The following is a 20,000-nucleotide window of genomic DNA, read 5'->3' on the forward strand; positions in this document are numbered from 1 at the left end:
TATACTGTATATACATTTAATTTATATACATATATATATATATATATATGTATATATATATATATATATATATATATATATATATATATATATATATATATATATAATATATATATATATAAAGTTAAGTACACCTTAATTTTACCAGACCACTGAGCTGATTAACAGCTCTCCTAGGGCTGGCCCGAAGGATTAGACTTATTTTACGTGGCTAAGAACCAGTTGGTTACTTAGCAACGAGACCTACAGCTTATTGTGGAATCCGAACCACATTATAGCGAGAAATGAATTTATATCACCAGAAATAAATTCCTCTAACTCTTCATCAGCCGGCCGGGGAATCGAACTTCGGCCTACTGAGTGCCAGTCCACAGCTCTACCAACTCACCCAACAAAGAGCTATATATACAGTATATATATATATATATATATATATATATATATATATATATATATATATATATATATATATATATATATATCTGTCATCTGTAACATGAACGTCTCCAATGACAATGGTCCTGAACTCGAATAATATGAATAGTGCTGTTCAGTAAAGTATCGTTACATAATTAAAGAACCTCTGGTATGGTAATCAGTTATTTTGAAGGGTATTCCTGAAGCCACCTAAACTTAATTATTAAAGTTGATGCATTTTCAATTTATGATAATTATGCGGCACTGTGGTATTGCTAATTAGGGCTCAGTCTTCCTTGCTCATCTTTTTCGCTTGAGTTTGAACGTAACTGTGGCTACCTATTCCGTTACCTACTGTGACATTCCTTCCCTTATTCCCTCCTCTGTCAACAAGAGCACCTGCATTGTCTTACCGTGGTTCCTCGTTGGGCGAGTCGGTAGAGTTCTCGGCTAGCACTCTGCCAGGTACGAGTTCGAGTCTCCGGCCGGCCAATTAAGAATTAGAGGAATTTATTTCTGGTGATAGAAATTCATTTCTCGGTATAATGTGGTTCGGATTCCACAGTAAGCTGTATGTCCCGTTGCTAGGTAACCAACCGGTTCTTAACCACGTAAAATAAGTCTAATCCTTCGGGCCAGCCCTAGGAGAGTTGTTTATCAGCTCAGTGGTCTGGTTAAACTAAGGTATACTTAACTTATCTTACCGTGATTGGCTCTGTGTATCCAGTAATAGATGAAGTCAATGAAGAGGAAAGTGGCGAACCAAGTTACCAGGGAAGACTTCCAGGGCAGATCGAAGAAACGTCTGTCGTAAAGCCACTCGTACCCGAAAAACATAATGGCCCCTGCAATGAACCTGAAAAAGCATGCGAGCTTCACAATTTGCAAAATCATCTCAAAACTTCATTTATTTCATTTTTGCTTGCTTTTGTCATTCTTGCTTACAGTGCTACCGAAGGACAGCAAAAGGCTCTAGTAAATTAGTAGGGTGGAAGCTAACTGTTATAAATTAGAGAAGAGAGACAGGGGAGGGGATGTTGGCGGTGGAGGGGGGGCCGGGGGAGAAGACCCAATCGACTTATTAACAAAGTTAAAGGAAACTAGAGGAGTTATTGGTAGGTTTACTTTCATTACTACAGAAGGGTCAGTGTCGAGTTATGCTTGACTCTTGTGAGGAACTGAGCAGTAACAATGATAAACTTCTACAGCAGAATTTTTAGAGGGCAGACAAAGGTTTCATTTGTATGTTAATTCACCAGAAAATGGTTTATTTCTATTGCCACCAAGAGGACAACAGTCAATGAACCCTCGAGCGAAAATGAATCCATTAATCGGATAGTTTTGGTTTCACATATTATCACGTCGGCAGAAGAGGCCATTTGTAAACCGAAAAGGAAAATCAACGGAAATTTTACATTTATATTTTGGTAACCTATATCTATACTCATTAGACTTTGAATATTAAGATATGTGCAGCATCTAAATAAATACTTCAATTAAAGTGCCATAGAATTACTATTTCTGTTATTGTTTTGTACTTCAACTACTGCTGGTGGAATTAAAGATAAAACAGTTTTTAGTAAACAGTGAATAGCAGCGGTGGGTCTGTCCCATACGTTTATGTGCTACTTCATTTTCTTTCTAAACCTCCAACTTCTTGTTTTCAAGGCTAGACTTTTATAAGTTTTAGCTCCTCTTTCTCTTAGGTTGGCATTAGAAGCAGTAGGTGAATACAGTAATTATAAAACTAATTAATGAAAAAAAACTTTCTTCTTATTTTTGGGGTTCAAGAACGAATGCTCACACGGTAGTTTCGTGCATGATTCCAGCAGCCAAGGAGGAAAAGGCTTCGTTGACCCTCACTTGCTTCCCTTGTAGGAGCTTGATTCCGGCTTCAAGCAGAATGAAGAAGAAGAGCAAGTAAACGACCTGTGGAAACAAAAGTGTCAGTCCTTCTCAATTCGTCTGTGTGGTTGAAACTTGAAAGAGGATATTTAATGAGCTTTTCAAATGCGCTACACTGGAAATACGTCACGGACAAATTATTACCAACAACTTCTCGTAAGCTTACATACACTGACATACTGATTTATCTATTTTGGAAGGGCAGGTTCCTTACCTCTTGTGGATAATTTGGCACATCATCTTTCGTACTGAATTCTTCTGTCGGATCAACGATGTATAAGAGAATCCCAATTCTTTCCAGCAACGATTTCGGCATGATGACGGCTGTCAAGTCAAAACCGCTGGGTATCTAACTTTGATTATGTAGTTTTATTCTAACGTATATGCTTATCAAGTAAGAGGTGATCGCATACTACTTTGCCCGACTCTTGAGTCACCCCTGATTTCGGTCGTACTTGGTGCAGTTTCTTGGCTGAAGTTTTCTCTGATTGAAGAGAATGTCTGTGGAAAGAAAGTTTGTTTTAATAACAGGAACAGGCTATTATAATATGACAGATGATCATGCTTGTTACTGATGTTGTTTCAACTATATGCCTCATTCTTTTCCAGGAATTAACCTTCTGCTTGTGAGCAAGCGAATATTTGGATGTGATCGTAGCCCCGCGCACTATTCAGCAGATAATCAGTGAACGTGTACATCGATGGCTTCTATTATTTCTTAGTGGTCTCCCGTCCAAGTACTGACATGACTCAGTGTTCTCGACTTTATTGACTGGTAGACCAGCGTTGTAACGAACATGTTATTACTGTTGGTAGTAACGCATACACATACATATTTATATAAATATATATATATATATATATATATATATACTGTATATATATTTATATATATGTATATATATACTACACACATATATATATATATATATATATATATATATATATATATATATATATATATATATATATATATATATATATATATATATATATAAACGATTCATATTATTGTGAAATTTCCTTCCTATATACCTGAGCGACACACTACTGATGTCTCATATATATATATGATATATTGTATATATATATGTATATAAATATGTATATATATATATATATATATATATATGTATATATATATGTATATATATATATATATATATATATATATATATATATATATATATATATTCATACTGAATTTTATCACATACACCGTGACTTTTTATATTCACGAACATTAAGCTGCAAATGTCATTTAACATCCAATTCCCTCTACTTCGGGAAAATCACTTTAGGGGAATTACAACTGATAAATGATATACATTTGGAGTGTAAATGAGGTCAAATAACTGGCAGAGTTTTAATCGCATCGGCTCATGACCCCTATAGGAGGTATTGCCCGAATGATTACCGTCCCTGAAATTCGTGGTTACGCACTGCTTGGTGTTCGAATCTCCCAGGTACTGAATCGTTAATCAGTTTTAGTCCCCTTCGGTGATATTCCCGAGTTAGAGTGAACTGGATATTAAACGACATTTGTAACTAAATATTTTCGGATATAAATAAATCAATAAATAAATATCTATGTATATATATACATACATACACACACACATACATATATATATATATATATATATATATATATATATATATATATATATATATATATATATATATATATATACCATGTCTTTTCCTCTTCGATTCTTAATGCTGCCTATCTGCCATTAATTATTTAGAAAGATGCACGAGACATTTTCGCTAGACCTCAATTATTTCATAATTTCTCCAAATGAGGAGAAATTATGAAATAGCTGACGAAGCCTTACTCAAAGGATTTAATTGCTGACTACACAATTACTGACCAGTCACCTATTTACAATTGCTTTCCAAAGTTGCTGAAAGCTGTTCATGTACAACTTCACTCCAGTCAGTTGTTTCCTGGTAGTTACTATAGACGAGAACGTCATTACCATAAAGCTTCTTGTAGCAATATATTGCCTTAGCAATTTCACTTCCAACACAAACTAGCCTCATCATATCGAATTCTGTTTTTCCCACTAGTTTCTATCCACTGATACGCGACGTCTTGACGTTGGAATGTTTTAAGGTACAAGATATGTTACAATTATTGCTTGCTACTAAGAGCATGCAGCAGTGCTTCAAATATTTTTTCATTTTTGGTTACAAGAGCAATGTGCACTCCTCCATAGTGTAGTTAATTCTTGCTGGAATAGAGGCTCATTGCTCGATACTCGCAAAAAACAACGCACTACAGTTCGGTCCGTTCAGAACAGTTTTTGTTCAAAGCAAAGAACAAAGTTCCAGAGCGCTCGTGATGAGCGCTGATGCGCCACACATCGGTCCCAGTCGTTAAGTTTTAATCCAATTAGCCTATGAAAAAATGGCACAAGAACTGTTTGTAACACTAAGGACTAGTAAGAAATGAAGGTGGACAATATTGTGGATAGGTAGAAGTGAAAACTAGACCGATATCTTACAGTTTTGTAGAAATGTCCAAAAACGTAATAATTTTGACTCGAGCCATTTTATTCGGTCTTCTGACATATTTCACATGTAAAAAAGAAGCCCACCAGCTAACGCATAAGAGGCCGCTTCGAAATGGCATCATCACACACAGCGAATCCCTGGGGTAAAGCGATTATAAAATACCTTCCATCGGTTCGAAAAGTTCGACTTGTTCAGCGACGCCGAACAGGTAAGTTGAGAAACACCGAAACGAAGTTAGTGATACGAATAATATTGACGTGGTAATGGTGATGGCAATATTTAATTACGTTTGATTAATGATAATTTGCTATTAGGGCTATGTAAATATTTAAAACAGACATGCACTCACACATGCACAAACACATATATATATGTAAATAAACATATAACAAGAAGGCGTCTTTTTTTGTGTCTATATAAACATACTCACACACACACACATACACACACACACACACACACACACATATATATGTATATATATATATATATATATATATATATATATATATATATATATATATATATATATGGATGTATGTATGTATGTGTGTGTGTATGTTCCAGCATAACTCTGAAATGCACTGAGCGATTTCAACCAAACTTGGTGTACATATGACCTACTATTTTGAAAAGAATACTGTAGGGGTAAGACATACATCACTAGCACCAAAGGGCACCGAAGGGGTGGGGGTGGGAAGGGGGTGACAAGTAAAAATAACTGAAGATGACAGATATTAGTGTCTAATCCATAGTTTTCGAGGTCGTTGAGATGAATGGTGACACTTCCGATGCCCTTTAAGTCCAATTTTAGCCCCGACAGGAAGGTGTGAGAAGGGGTGAAAAATAAAATGTAAAAAATGACAGATATTAGTGTCTAATCCATAGTTTTCAAGGCCGCTGAGATGAATAGTAACACTCCCGATGTCCTTTAACTATCTTAACAGGAGAGAGAGAGAGAGAGAGAGAGAGAGAGAGAGAGAGAGAGAGAGAGAGAGAGAGAGAGAGAGTTTATCAGTTGTCAATCAGAGTTTTCCCAGGGCAGCGCTGTTTAGTTAGCTAGTAATATATATATATATATATATATATATATATATATATATACTGTATATATATATAATATTATATATATATAAATATATATATATATATATATATATATATATATATATATATATATATATATATATATATATATACATATATATATATACAGTATGTATATATATACATATATATATATATATATATATATATATATATATATATATATATATATATATATATATATACATATACATATAAGTATACATATATGTATATATATATACTAATGGTATAAAGATTTATATTTAAACAGAGACGCCTGGGATATGAACATGAGGGTCAAAACTAGCGTCAGCAACGGCTGCCTGTCACTCAGAAGTCTGTTACTACGTCAGTGACAACACTGAAATCACTATTGGAAAAACTTGTTTCTGACATTAGTAATTTAAACGAAGAAAGTTATCACACGTACCCAATTTTTCTCAATGGCTGCCAGGATGCAAGAGTTTGGATTCAAGGTACTAATATTGAAGAGCTAAGAGAACACTTATGGCAGCCTTGGCAATCTGGAATGACGTTGACAGGCCCGCCATTACTGCAGTATGCTTGCAGCTGTTTTGGCTGTCTAGGATCAGGAATAAAATATGTCGCTTAACCTTGCAGCATTGCAGCGACTCACGGTTATAGTAAAGTTTGTTTACCATAGATGTAATAATAACGACCATGCCTGAAGTCCACAAGAACTCCTGTTAGGGAGTACTTATGATGAAATAATTCTCTATCTGGAAATTAAATATATATTCAACTTTTCTTTAAAAGATACATAATAAAAAGCTTTCCTGTATTTTAGTCTCTGGAAGGAATAATTCGCTGATGGAATGCAAAATGTACCTTTTCTTTGAGAGTTGAACGGGCTTTTGTCAGTTGCCCCTTGTGGTCACATAGGTTAAGATCTAATTATTTTCCCTTGGGCTTCTTTTACAGACAGTTTATGTTCGCTGTCCGTCAGCTGATGAAATCTGCCGTTTAGTAAGACATACCAGGGGATTTACAATTACTGCATGTCAGTTTGTCTTGTTTATTTCCTGCATAAAATACGTATATTTTCATAAGCCACGATTTCTCGGCCCGGTAATTTCTAGTTCGCAAGTTCCCAAAGAAAGGGCAAGTGTTGACTGCACCTTGTTAAAAGATAGTAGGAAACAGGCAAAGCAGAGATAGAGAGGGCGAGAGGGTCTTAGAGAGGTCTTGGTTCTATAAGTAGTGAAATGAGGCTCTAAACCAAAGGGAAAACTGTCGGAGGAGTTTATTCTTGATTCTTAAAAGACTTTGCATTGTTTGGAAGGATTTCATAACAGCGTGAAGAAAGAATAAAAAGAATACTAGCAAGAATACTGGGGACATTTTCTCTGACACCCCAGGGAAAGTATTTGTTTCTAACTGTGGAGAATTTCCGTATTATAGATTTCATGCAAAGCTCTCTCTCTCTCTCTCTCTCTCTCTCTCTCTCTCTCTCTCTCTCTCTCTCTCTCTCTCTCTCAATAAATTTGTCTTAATCTACCTAGTGAATCCTTCCAAAAGTAATAGGAATTTGCGCAATGTTTAATATTCGTTGAGAGACTGTTGCTATTGAACGATCATTCCTCAGTTTTGTGTTAATAACGTACACAGTTTATTGCACATATACCATTCTGAGATAAAGAGCCTGAGAGGTTTTGTCATGATTAGTTATTATGTACTCCGTTGAGGTTATTCAAGTTAGCATTGAGTTAATATGCAAGCTATCTTTCATTAAATTATTCTTTTTTTCATATAAAGTTTTAAATCCGTTATTGGAGATGACCCTCTTCTGCATCTTTTCCTGTTCTGGAGATGATCCTCCTCTGCATCTTTTCCTGTTCTGGAGATGACCCTCCTCTGCATCTTTTCCTGTTCATCTTTTCCTGTTCTGGAGATGACCCTCCTCTGCATCTTTTCCTGTTCTGGAGATGATCCTCCTCTGCATCTTTTCCTGTTCTGGAGATGACCCTCCTCTGCATCTTTTCCTGTTCTGGAGATGACCCTCCTCTGCATCTTTTCCTGTTCTGGAGATGACCCTCCTCTGCATCTTTTCCTGTTCTGGAGATGACCCTCCTCTGCATCCCTCCTTTCTTTTCCTGTTCTGGAGATGACCCTCCTCTGCATCTTTTCCTGTTCTGGAGATGACACTCCTCTGCATCTATTCCTGTTCTGGAGATGACCCTCCTCTGCATCTTTTCCTGTTCTGGAGAGATGACCTCCTCTGCATCTTTTCCTGTTCTGGAGATGATCCTCCTCTGCATCTTTTCCTGTTCTGGAGATGACCCTCTTTTCCTGTTCTGGAGATGATCCTCCTCTGTCTTTTCCTGTTCTGGAGATGACCTCCTCTCTGCATCTTTTCCTGTTCTGGAGATGATCCTCCTCTGCACCTTTCTTTTCCTGTTCTGGCATCTTTTCCTGATGACCCTCCTCTGCATCTTTTCCTGTTCTGGAGATGATCCTCCTCTTTTCCTGCATCTTTTCTTTTCCTGTTCTGGGGATGACCCTCCTCTGCATCTTTTCCTGTTCTGGAGATGACCCTCCTCTGCATCTTTTCCTGTTCTGGAGATGACCCTCCTCTGTCTCCTGTTCTGAGATGACCCTCCTCTGCATCTTTTCTTTCTGGAGATGATCTGTTCTGGAGATGACCCTCCTCTGCAGTTCTGTGACCCTCCTCTGCATCTTTTCCTGTTCTGGAGATGACCCCTCTGCTCTTTTCCTGCATCCCTTTTTTTCCTGTTCCATAGTCTCTTCCTGTTCTGTGACCCTCCTCTGCATCTTTTCCTGTTCTGGAGATGACCCTCCTCTGACAACCCTAGATCTTTAACTATCCGAATTCAGTTTTGTTGGGACAGGTTCCTGCACATCTCACCAATTTTTCTTGGTCTTTCAAAGATTCAGTTTCGCCATTGGCTAATGACTAAGTACTTCTCAAAAATTTGCTCTCACCTTCCAATTAGAACTGGACAGTAATCACTTGCCAGACCTGCTCTCTTTTGCTCCTCTGCAAACATCACTTACTCTACACTCCATTCGTGACCTCTTATCTTATAGCATAACTTTGCTCCTAAATTTCCTTCTCTTTCTTGGTCTTCTTACTCTACTTCATCCGTAAAGGTATTAAAGAGGCCCTCACCTCAGATACATCTGTAGGTTGTAACATGTGCTACGTTTGTCATCACAGAAATTTTTAATTACTCTTAAATTACTTACAGGTTGAGTGCCCTACTGCCGGTCCATATGGCCCACATTTTATACATTCATTCATTAAGGCTGAGCACCTTCTGCACTGCGTCTTGATCAGTTCTATCCTAAACCATAAAATCTTCACACCAATATTTTACAAGACACAGGAGATCCATACAACTAGTCCCTACTTTAAATCAAACTACTCTTTCCCTCAAGGCTATCTTGTTATCTGTCTTGCCTTCTAAATCGAAATACTACCACACACCTTCCCTGGTATACAAAGTAAAATTAAAATTCTATGTCACTATAATATTCACAGTAACCTCTAATCATCATCCTTATCTGTTCTTCATAAATATTTCCTTCATTCAGATATTTCTTACACACCTCGGTCAGCAATTCAGTCCCATTTTCAGCGCTAAACATCTCTACAGTGTCTTAGTTGTCGTTTCATAAACTCCTGCAACCTCATAATTGGCCTCTACAGTGATTTCCAAAAGCATTATTGCATTTACAAGAATTCATTCCACTGCTGCATCAATTCGATCTGCTTCTCTTCTAACCTTCACATTCAGTAACTATTCAAGATACTCATTCCACTTCTTCAGACAGCCTCTCTTTATTCACATCTTATGCTCAAAGATCTATTTTCTCATTAACCTTTCCTTCTGAACTTAATTCCCAATGAATTTTTTCTCCATAAAGTATTTAGTGAGACTTTCTCATACATAATCAACTTATCTCACCTTTTTTCAGTCATTTTGGCTGGAATTACTTACATTGCATGTACATGTATACTCAATACATTTTTAACATTTTTTGTTTATATTATCTTCTTATTATATTTATTTTGCTCACATTCAGATCCTTTAATTTTCTTTTCCCCATTTTCATCTGTCCTATTATCAATTACATATGTGACAGTATATATGATTATGTATATATACCAACCTGGCACTGCCTGGGAAAACTCTGAATGACAGTATATGGGTGGGGAGGGAAGAGGGAGGGGGAGGGAAGAGGAGAGGAGAGGGAAGGGGAAGGGAGGAGAAGGGAGAGGAAAGGGGAAGAGTGAGGGGGAAGGGGAAAGGGAGGGGAGGGGAGGGGAAGGGAAAGGGGAGGGAGGGGAGGATGGCTAGGGGAGGGGGAAAAGAAGGGAAAAGGGAAGGGGAATTGGGAGGGAAGGAGGAGGGGATGTGAGGGGAAGATAGAGGGGTAGGGAAGGGGGAAGGGGAAATTATGTTCCTCTATCAGAAGAGAATAAAAAGCATCTCCACTGAACAAAGACAATAAATAAATAAAAAATATTTATTTCTACAATTCACACTTAGGTGTGTCTGTGTGTTTGTGTGTGTGTGTGGAAGGGAAGAAGGTCTCATGTAACAGCAATGAAGTGAAGTGTTGTTGCCAAAACACCCCATAAACCTCATTTAAACTAAATTTATAAAGATATATGCCACGTGTCACTACGAAGTAGTCACTATAATGAATTCTGAAGGTAAAAATGAAGAAGAAACAATCGAATTAATGAGAAAATTCGCATTTGAACTAATAAAGAAAAATTATATACTGCCATCAAACATCTTGCACATTGGGTTGAGCTAGCAGACACTATGCATGCGATAATGAGGAAGACAACTGTTTAGGAGAAAATCTTTGGACCTGCTGGTTTGGGTTCACTGCTTTATAGCTATGAAATATGTTTTGTAAAAAATCCAAAAATATTTAATTTAGCAATACAACCAAGCAATGAGGTATATGTTTAACAATTATTAATAATTATCATAAATTATGATAAAAATTCACGTAAATTCTGATGAAAAATTTGTTATAGGGGATTTGGATTTATTGTTGTAGGTTAACCATACGTCTGACAGTGCATGGAATAAAATGTGGAGCATCAGGAGAAAAATGTCTGTTATGGGGTATGGGTTTGATTTTGAGTTACAAACCTTTCTGGAGTGACATAAAGACTGTGTGCAAAGTTTTATCTGGGTCTTTCAAGCGGTTCGGATTTCTATAGTGGACAAACAAATGTACAAACATTCACTTTTGTATATAGATGTATATATAGGCTATATATTTTCATGATATTGCCTTTTAATATGTATATCATTCTGTGATTATGATGTATTTACTATTCTAGTTAAAATGTGTTCTGTGAAATGATATAATTGTTGAAATATCGTATGTAGTGTAACATCAGATCTCAAAAGAGTTGGTGATTTAGATAACTTAACACCGTAATTTAGAATTAGGAATACGTTTTGATAATAATATAGTATGTGAATGCGCATTTTGTCTCTCAGCAACATGTGTTCTGTACTCGTGATTTCGTATGTTGTGTTTTGATTCAGGTTATCGCGAAGGATAACGCGTTAACAAGCGAGGGAATGGCAACCGAGTCATGTAAGGTATTGTCTCATACGAAAAAAAAGACGAATGATTTTGCAATGTTTCATGTACTGCTCTGAAAACCAACTTTGGTTCTTCGTCTTGTTTTAAAAGCGTGCTGTTTGTGACCAGCCACCTGCCGTCTGTTTTGATCGTGTTGAGATTTTGACAAGAGCTTCGTCCCATATGATTTTCTGCTCGAGTCACGTATGCCTTTTTGAGAGTAAATGCACATATCTCGATCGATTACGTCATGTTTTGTAAGATTGTATTGCTCTGATCATGCACTGTTCTGACGCATTAGTTTTGGCCCTAGAACGTTTTGCTCAAGAAATGACATAGTCTGATTGTTTTGTTTCTAACTGGAATCCAAAAATTTGTTCATTCTGATTTTAGAGACCGTTCATGTGGCTTTCTCTCTCTCTCTCTCTCTCTCTCTCTCTCTCTCTCTCTCTCTCTCTCTCTCTCTCTCTCTGTTCAAAAGAGAGAAGTTATTAATGTACAGTATTTGTGTGGTCATTGACATTAAATTTACCTTTTGAGATCTGATTGTAGGGAAAGTGTGTACCGTCACCTATCAGAAGTGTGTTTTGTGACTCTTAAGCAGCTGCATTTCGAGTAGATTTTGCGAAAGTTGTCACAAGCTTGTGTAGGGTAAAGTGAATTTTACTTATCATTACCATGGCATAATAAGGTATATTGAGAGAATTTTTGTCTTGGTGAAATTATTATTGGTAAATCTTTTGTGTATTTTTTGTGTTCTTGTGTTTGCAATCTCTTGATTTTTCACATTTTATATGTGGGAGATTTAACATTTATTTACTTAGCATTTTAAATATTTCTCGATAATTTAATATTGCATACTTGATTTAATTTTCATTAAGTAAGATTTTCTTTTTAAATCTTGTGCAATTCTTAGTAGTTTAAGTTTTGCTTGATTAACTTAATTTCTTGATCAATTAAAGTTTTTGTGATTTAGTTTTGTTTAATAATTTAATTTGAGAATTAATTAAATTTTGTGTTGTTTTCAAGTAATAGTAAATTTCTTCAGTGTGAATTCTAATTATAAATTTTGAATTTAAAAATAGATTTTTTATTTAAAATAAAAAAAAACAGTGTTTCATTTATTGACCACTAGTGAATAGGATTAAATGTGTGCATAAGTGAAGTTAAGTATATCTTAGTTTAACCAGACCACTGAGCTGATTAACAGCTCTCCTAGGGCTAGCCCGAAGGATTAGATTTATTTTACCTGGCTAAGAACCAACTGGTTACCTAGCAAGTTAACCTACAGCTTATTGTGGAATCTGACCCACATTATGATCAGAAATGAATTTCTATCACCAGATGTAAATTCCTCTAATTCTTCATTGGCCGGTTGGAGAGTCGAACGCTGGGCCAACTGCGTGCTAGCTGAGAGCTCTACCCACCCCTCCAATGAAGAACTATGCAAAGTGATAAGCATGTTTTGTTCCTTTAGTTTTGCTGAAGTGAATTAAGACCAGGGAAACAGTTAAAGTTGTTTGATGGAGTGATGCCCTTTTACTCTAGTATATTTCTTGTTTAATTGTTGATCCTCACACTTGTTTTGATAAACATAGTTTGATTTTTTACGTGGTTATTAAGCTTTTTAAGGGTACTCAGTCGTAATTTTTATTGTTATGAGGCAAATTTTGAATTCTGTGATTAGTTGTGAAATAAGCAGGTACTTGGAACACATGGTGACAACATATTTATATACATATATATGTATATATATATACATATATGTATTTGTGTGTGTGCGTGCTTGTGGAGACAGATATATGTAAGTACATATGTATATGCACACAAAACTATATATATATATATATATATATATATATATATATATATATATATATATATATATATATATATATATATATATATATATATATATATATAGTGGACAAACAAATACACAATCATTCACTTATATATATATATATATATATATATATATATATATATATATATATCTCTCTCTCTCTCTCTCTCTCTCTCTCTCTCTCTCTCTCTCTCTCTCTCTCTCTATATATATATATATATATATATATATATATTTTATATTTTTACTGAGTATTTATAACTTTTTCTTAATTTTTTAAATGATTTTATCGCAGTTGTCGAAAGGTATTTTGTGCTGAACAAAAACTGCTTTTTTTGAGAGAGAGGAGATAGACAGAGAGAGCCGTGCTTACATATCGTGGTGCTGTGATTTGGAAAGCTCGATAACACTGTTCAGGTATTGCAGAATAAAATTATATATACTACATGAAGAGATGAAAAAGGGTTAGTCTTAGGTAAGTGGAATATTGCATATTTGATTGCAGTTATCAGTCAGCGAGAGGTAGTCCACTAATACGAAATACCAGAGGTTATTTTCCCGATATTTCCTTAAAAGGGCCCAGATTTTTAAAAATAATAATAATAATAATGACAGGCGAAAAATACATCTAGTGAAATATACAAGACAGAAACAATGTATTAGCGGTATATTGTTGGGACAAAAAGCACCGAAAGAATTTCGGATAGCAAATTCGTTTACTAAGAATGACAAAATACGCACCTATCTAAGGGGTACTAATCAACTTATTGCTCACAACAGCTAGAAACAAAACATTCAGCAGCACAGAAAACATCAAAAACTAATTAGCTGTACAGGAGTCAGGCCTATTAGATCTAGTCGAAAGGTTAAACCGGGTATCACATCTCAGGGACTGTCAGAGAAAAAGACTGAAAATCCCCAGATTAAGGCAAAGAAAAGGAGGGCTACTGAAAATAATATCACGAGATCACAAAGACACTCTGAACGTGATAGCTGGAGTTCTCGTAAGCTAGCAGCAGTATCTGGTCAGTTGTTCACAAATAAAATGCGTATATAAGAAGAAAATATAAACACAAAAATACACCCAACGGGTCTATTGATCCCCTCACCTGGGACGTGAATGACAGTTGTAAAAATTATCATCATTGGATACCAGCCAACATCATGATTTGGACCATTTACTTTGGGATTATAGATGTGTGTGTATATAATAAGGGAGAGCCCTTGATGTTATATGTATGATTTTGGGAAGAGTCTCTCTCTCTCTCTCTCTCTCTCTCTCTCTCTCTCTCTCTCTCTCTTCTTCTTCTTCTTCTTCTTCTTCTTCTTCTTCTTCTTCTTCTTCTTCTTCCAGGCACTGGCACACACTTAAATATTAATGTACAATAAAAACAAATATTAATGTACAACACTTGCACCGTACACCAATTCATTTCCCTTTTTATTTCGTTTCTTTAGGATTGGGAATGATTTGTATATATATATATATATATAGTATATATATATATATATATATATATAATATATATATATATATATATATATATATATATGTGTGTATGTATGTATGTATATAAATCATTCCCAATCCTAAAGAAACGAAATAAAAAAGGGAAATGAATTGATGTGTGGTACATGTGTTGTACATTACATTAATATTTGTTTTTATTGTACATTAATATTCAAGTGTGTGCTAGTGCCTGAAGAAGAAGAAGAAGAAGAAGAAGAAGAAGAAGAAGGAAAGAAGAGAGAGAGAGAGAGAGAGAGAGAGAGAGAGAGAGAGAGAGAGAGAGAGAGAGAGAGAGAGAGACTCTTCCCAAAATCATACATATAACATCAATGGCTCTCCCTTATTCCCTGCACCGTTATCATAAAAATCCCTAAATGTTTTCCCAACAAAATCACCAAAGAAGAACGCAGAGATTAAGATTAGAAGACGACCAAAGTCAATTGCTATTAACTCTTTATTATTTTGTAAATACGAATATAATCAATTTGTTTTTTGCTTTATGTTAATTCTGATGGTGGTGAAAACAAACAAACAAAAAACAAAACTGATTCTGCTCATATCAAGAAAACAGGAGTTAACAGACGTTGGTCTAAAGCGTCCTTTAATCTTCATAATGAATTATTCAGTCAATTTTGACGAGACGTTCCTCGGATCCCAAGTAAGCCCGCATGCATGCTGGAGGTATTTAGGTAAACCTCCAGGCCCTTCCCAAGGAATACACAGCTGGGCATAATACAGTATCCCTTGGATTTTCGTCGAAACTCCAGAAACGTGTCTTAAGCAAATCTGCATATGTTTCATAACACTTCATTGATCTCATCCTTTTGAAATATTTCCTTCAACGTAAGATATTAGTTGTCTTTTCCTTAAAATATATTCTCCATTACACCCACTTAACCTTTCACTGGTTTCTTCCTTTACTTATATTTTCCTTAACGTAACCTTTTCGTTGGAAATGGTTTGCTCCACATAGGCTTCAAGTGGCCTTTCCCTTTGAAATGTCTCCTTTCTTACAAAATTTAAGCGATCGTTTGTTCTGTACATATTTTCTTCCACATAACACATGGTGGTCTTTCCCTTTTGAAGTGTTTTTCTCCAAAGATCTTTTCACTTGTCTTTCCATTCACTCTCTTAACCTTTTGGAGTCTTTTTCCTTTGAAATATTTCCCTTTACATAACCTATCAGTGGCCTTTTCCTTCAACACGTTTTCCTGTACATAACCTTTCAATTGCCTTTTTCTTAAGAAATATTTCAGCTGTCATTTTCTTTTGGACTATCTTTCGTCACAGAACTTTCACAGGATCTTTTCCTTTAATATTTTTTGCACATACCTTTCAGCGATCTCTTCCTTTTGAAATATTTCCTTTGAAATAACCTTTCAGCGATCTTTTCCTTTTGAAATATTTCCTTTGAAATAACCTTTCAGCCTTATTTTCCTTTCGAAATATTTCCTTTGAAATAACCTTTCAGCCTTATTTTCCTTTGAAGATGCTTTCCTCACACAGCATTTCAGTGGTCTAAAATATTTCTTTCCAAGTTGCGTACCTGAGTATCAGCCAATCATTTGGCAATTGCTTCTTCTTTGACGTTACTATTCCAATCCTTCCCATAACGGAGACATTCACCTCGTCAGCTTCACCATCATCATCCCCAATCACTCCCCCTTTAGAATAAAAAAGACCCTTTTCGCTTATTTCTTTCATTTCCAAATTCAGGCAGGTCATTCCAAGATCAATTTTGAAATCGATCCAATTTCCATGTGTCATGTTTTTTTTTGGCCCTTGAAATGTCAGTCAGCAAGCATTACTTTTTGTTGATTTTAATAGCATGAAAGTAACATACAAAAAATGGCGATTCTTTGCAATTACCCATCAAGGTGCCCATTCATTTTCTTACGGAAGTGTTAAAATACAGGGTTTCTGACTACATTAATGTTGATATTTCTTGTGAACAGACTCGCCCAAGTGTACAAAAAATCTGAAAGAAAAAATAGTGCCGTGCTCTGAAGCTGCCATGTATGTTGGTCATTTTTTCTTCGATTTTTTCTTTGTTCCAAGCCGTATGACAGGTGTTATTTTTTTCTATTTCCTAATATAGATATATTTTTTGAGGTAATATCGCGACTAGTTTTAGACTGTTGCGGGGGAGATGTAAAAGTCGGTTCTCTAATGTGACAGCGCTCGTCGCTCTAAAAAAGAAACCCTTTTATGACGATCAAAAGACGTGAAATGTCTTAACGCTTGCTGCTCTTTTGTGACTGTTATGGATACTTTATCTGAATAATATTAGCATAAATCATAACGTCACAGCGTAACCTGAATGAGAATCACGGTTGTTAAGTAAAAGTCAGAGTTTCGGATGAGGCACAACGTCATTCGTACCATTGTCCTTTCTGGTAGTTGTAAGATGTGCAACTTCACACTATCTCCATGATAATTAATTATTGAAGAGGAAAATCATGCCGTTCTGGGCAAGTTTGGCTGTAGTGTTTTCGAACCTATAAAAAAAGCTAAAAACATGAATAATAAGAGAAAAAATAATGACTGAAAGAAGATTCATAAATACATTTGGAAAACATTGTATAATAAAAATAAAAACTACTTTTCACAGGAATATTTACCAAATAACAGGTTATTTACAATGTGTACAAACAAATGAAGCAAATATCAAAATATCGTGATGTAAGCAGGAGAGGCTTTTTCTTCCTAATCAAAACAGGTTCTTCAACTCTTAACTTAAAATTAAAATAAACCTGTGGTTTTTTATGGTTTTCTGAAACAGACTTTACTTTACAGACATTTTCATGGCAGCCCATACTGAAGAGTTCGCTGGTCTTATCATTGCCTCTGTACTTTGCTGCTCAATTTAGTCAAGTCAGTAGTTCTTCGAGTTCGGAAAAGCAAAGAGCAATCGCTTGTAAAGAACTGAGTCTAGTATGGGCCATAGTAAAAGTTTGTTGTAGAAAAAAGTTGTCGATGGTTTTTTTCTAATTTGAAGTTTAGTAATCAGGAGTGCTTCTTAATAATAAAATAAAAACCATATAAAAATACAAATAACAGTGCCTACCCTCTTTCCATATTTCAGTTCTTGCTTAAATCACTCTTAGTATATATATTGTGATTGGTCTTTAATAACTAGTAAATACCTTTATAAATAGAATTATGAAAAGTAACTTTAATGTCATGATGGATTTCCCAATGTAATCTGTAGCTTTCATTTTAGTTCAAAATCTTGAAAATGCTACAGGCAGATTTCCTAAAATGTTAATTAAAATTCACGGGTGGTCAAAGTCACTGTCAATCGTTGTTTCCAAATCAGGCAATGGCTCGAAACCTGGCAGGGGCAGAAGCACTTATCAGTTTTTCTTTTGGGAGTAAGTTATTCATTCCCAAGGTACAGTGCATTTCATGTTGAACAATCTTTGTGGCTTAAGATTTGTGACAAAAGCCTCGGGTACAGTGGTACTTAGGTTCCAACTTGCTTTACGACTCGTGTGGTTCAGTTGGTAGCACCCCTGCCTTTCAACTGAGAGACTTGGGTTCGATCTCGATGAGAGGTAGAAATTTATATATATATATATATATATATATATATATATATATATATATATATATATATATATATATATATATATATATATATATATATATATATATATATATATATATATATATATATATATATAAAGAGAGAGAGAGAGAGAGAGAGAGAGAGAGAGAGAGAGAGAGAGAGAGAGAGAGAGAGAGAGAGAGAGAGAGCAATTTTACGTGAAAACTGACGTAAATAGAAACAACGAAAAACCTGGACAATGATGCAATGTTTTCCGAAGTGGTATTATAGATCTCTTAGTGAACATTACCATCTGCAATACTGCCACCGTTTCAAAGTTTTGCAGTCAAGGGAATGAAAGGCTTCTGGGTAATAGGACAAGGAAAGTAGTGTAAACTAGTTTTTTGTGGGCAGACAGCTGCAGGTTTTCGTAGAAGTATCTAATAAAACACAACATATGACAGATTGCCAACATAAAACATTATCCTTAAACAGCTCGAGTTAAATCACCGTCGGTTTTGAAAGGGGAAGACCTAGAGAAGAAAGGTCATCCCACTTCTGACCCAAAATAAACCTGAACTGAGCAAGACGTTATCAAAGGTACAAGCAGGTCTCTCTCACTTATCAGGACCTAGCCTACTGGAAGCGTAAACACCACAATTGATTTAAATAATGGCATATAATTATTTCTTTGTTTCTTATCTGGCCGAGCTTAATATCTCGATTTTTGAGTAAGTCGTGAACGAAAACAAAGTACAATGCCCAGTACTTGTGCTTGTGTTTGGTGGGCAGGCAAAATCCTACAAAGAAAGGCGACGTTATGTTGCATAATTTTCCCAAGAACGAAGAAATGAAAAAAAAGGTGGATAAATATTGCTAATATTGCAAAGATATGCAGTTAACAATTTGCAGAAGGTGAATACGAGAGGAACCTTATGGATGAACTACTAAAGACGCCAGCTGCAAAACGAAAGAAGGCATTGAAAGGAAATACTAAAACCTACTTAGGAAATATGAATAAGTTTTATTTAAATTACTCTTTCATAACAGCACACAGTATATGGGTGATTACTTTAGTGAAAACACGTAAATAAGTGTTATTCGTTTATCAGATAAATCTGACTTCACGTCAGCATAGTCTGGGAATATTACATACCTACAAGAAATATTTGAGAAATTTCCCAATAAGATTCTGGGGTTATACGTTATCTCTCTCTCTCTCTCTCTCTCTCTCTCTCTCTCTCTCTCTCTCTCTCTCTCTCTCTCTCTCTCTCTCTCATGCATTAACTAGGCAAAAGAGGAAATTTATCTATTCAGATATGTATGATGCAAACAATGAAAGCATAGTGAAGAAACGTTCCAGATGTATTGGTCTTGTAGAATATCGTGTAACAGCCTACCTTTCGTGCAGGGATACCTCTCTTTTGGGTAGTAAATATAATACAGAATAAGAAAATTGTGATACAAGGTTAGCTGAAAGTTCACTGACAGATTATATGGCACCAGCTTCATCTCAAAATTACTTACAGATGAAGCCATCGATCGGGAATTATGCTTGTCTG

The 20,000-nt window shown here is 35.5% G+C and overlaps 2 protein-coding genes across 3 annotated transcripts in view; both read right to left on the reverse strand.

The window, feature by feature from the left end:
- The window catches only part of LOC136853002 (alkylglycerol monooxygenase-like), a 42,773-nt gene that overhangs the window by 13,208 nt on the left and 9,565 nt on the right, over positions 1–20,000 (reverse strand). For both annotated transcript variants that reach the window (XM_067128139.1, XM_067128129.1), the window contains exons 2-4: positions 2,537–2,823; positions 2,222–2,346; positions 1,122–1,273 (exon numbers count right to left, since the gene is read on the reverse strand). In XM_067128139.1, coding sequence (XP_066984240.1) covers positions 1,122–1,273; positions 2,222–2,346; positions 2,537–2,638 — 379 coding nt within the window. In that variant the 5' untranslated portion in view covers positions 2,639–2,823. The remainder of the gene's footprint in view (positions 1–1,121; positions 1,274–2,221; positions 2,347–2,536; positions 2,824–20,000) is intronic.
- LOC136850663 (uncharacterized) lies at positions 7,681–8,724 on the reverse strand. Its single transcript, XM_067124426.1, has one exon. It carries the CDS (start codon positions 8,722–8,724, stop codon positions 7,681–7,683), a length of 1,044 nt encoding a protein of 347 aa, XP_066980527.1.

This window comes from Macrobrachium rosenbergii, chromosome 3 (assembly GCF_040412425.1).
Source record: "Macrobrachium rosenbergii isolate ZJJX-2024 chromosome 3, ASM4041242v1, whole genome shotgun sequence".
In the NCBI taxonomy this organism is placed as follows: Eukaryota; Metazoa; Arthropoda; class Malacostraca; order Decapoda; family Palaemonidae; genus Macrobrachium; species Macrobrachium rosenbergii.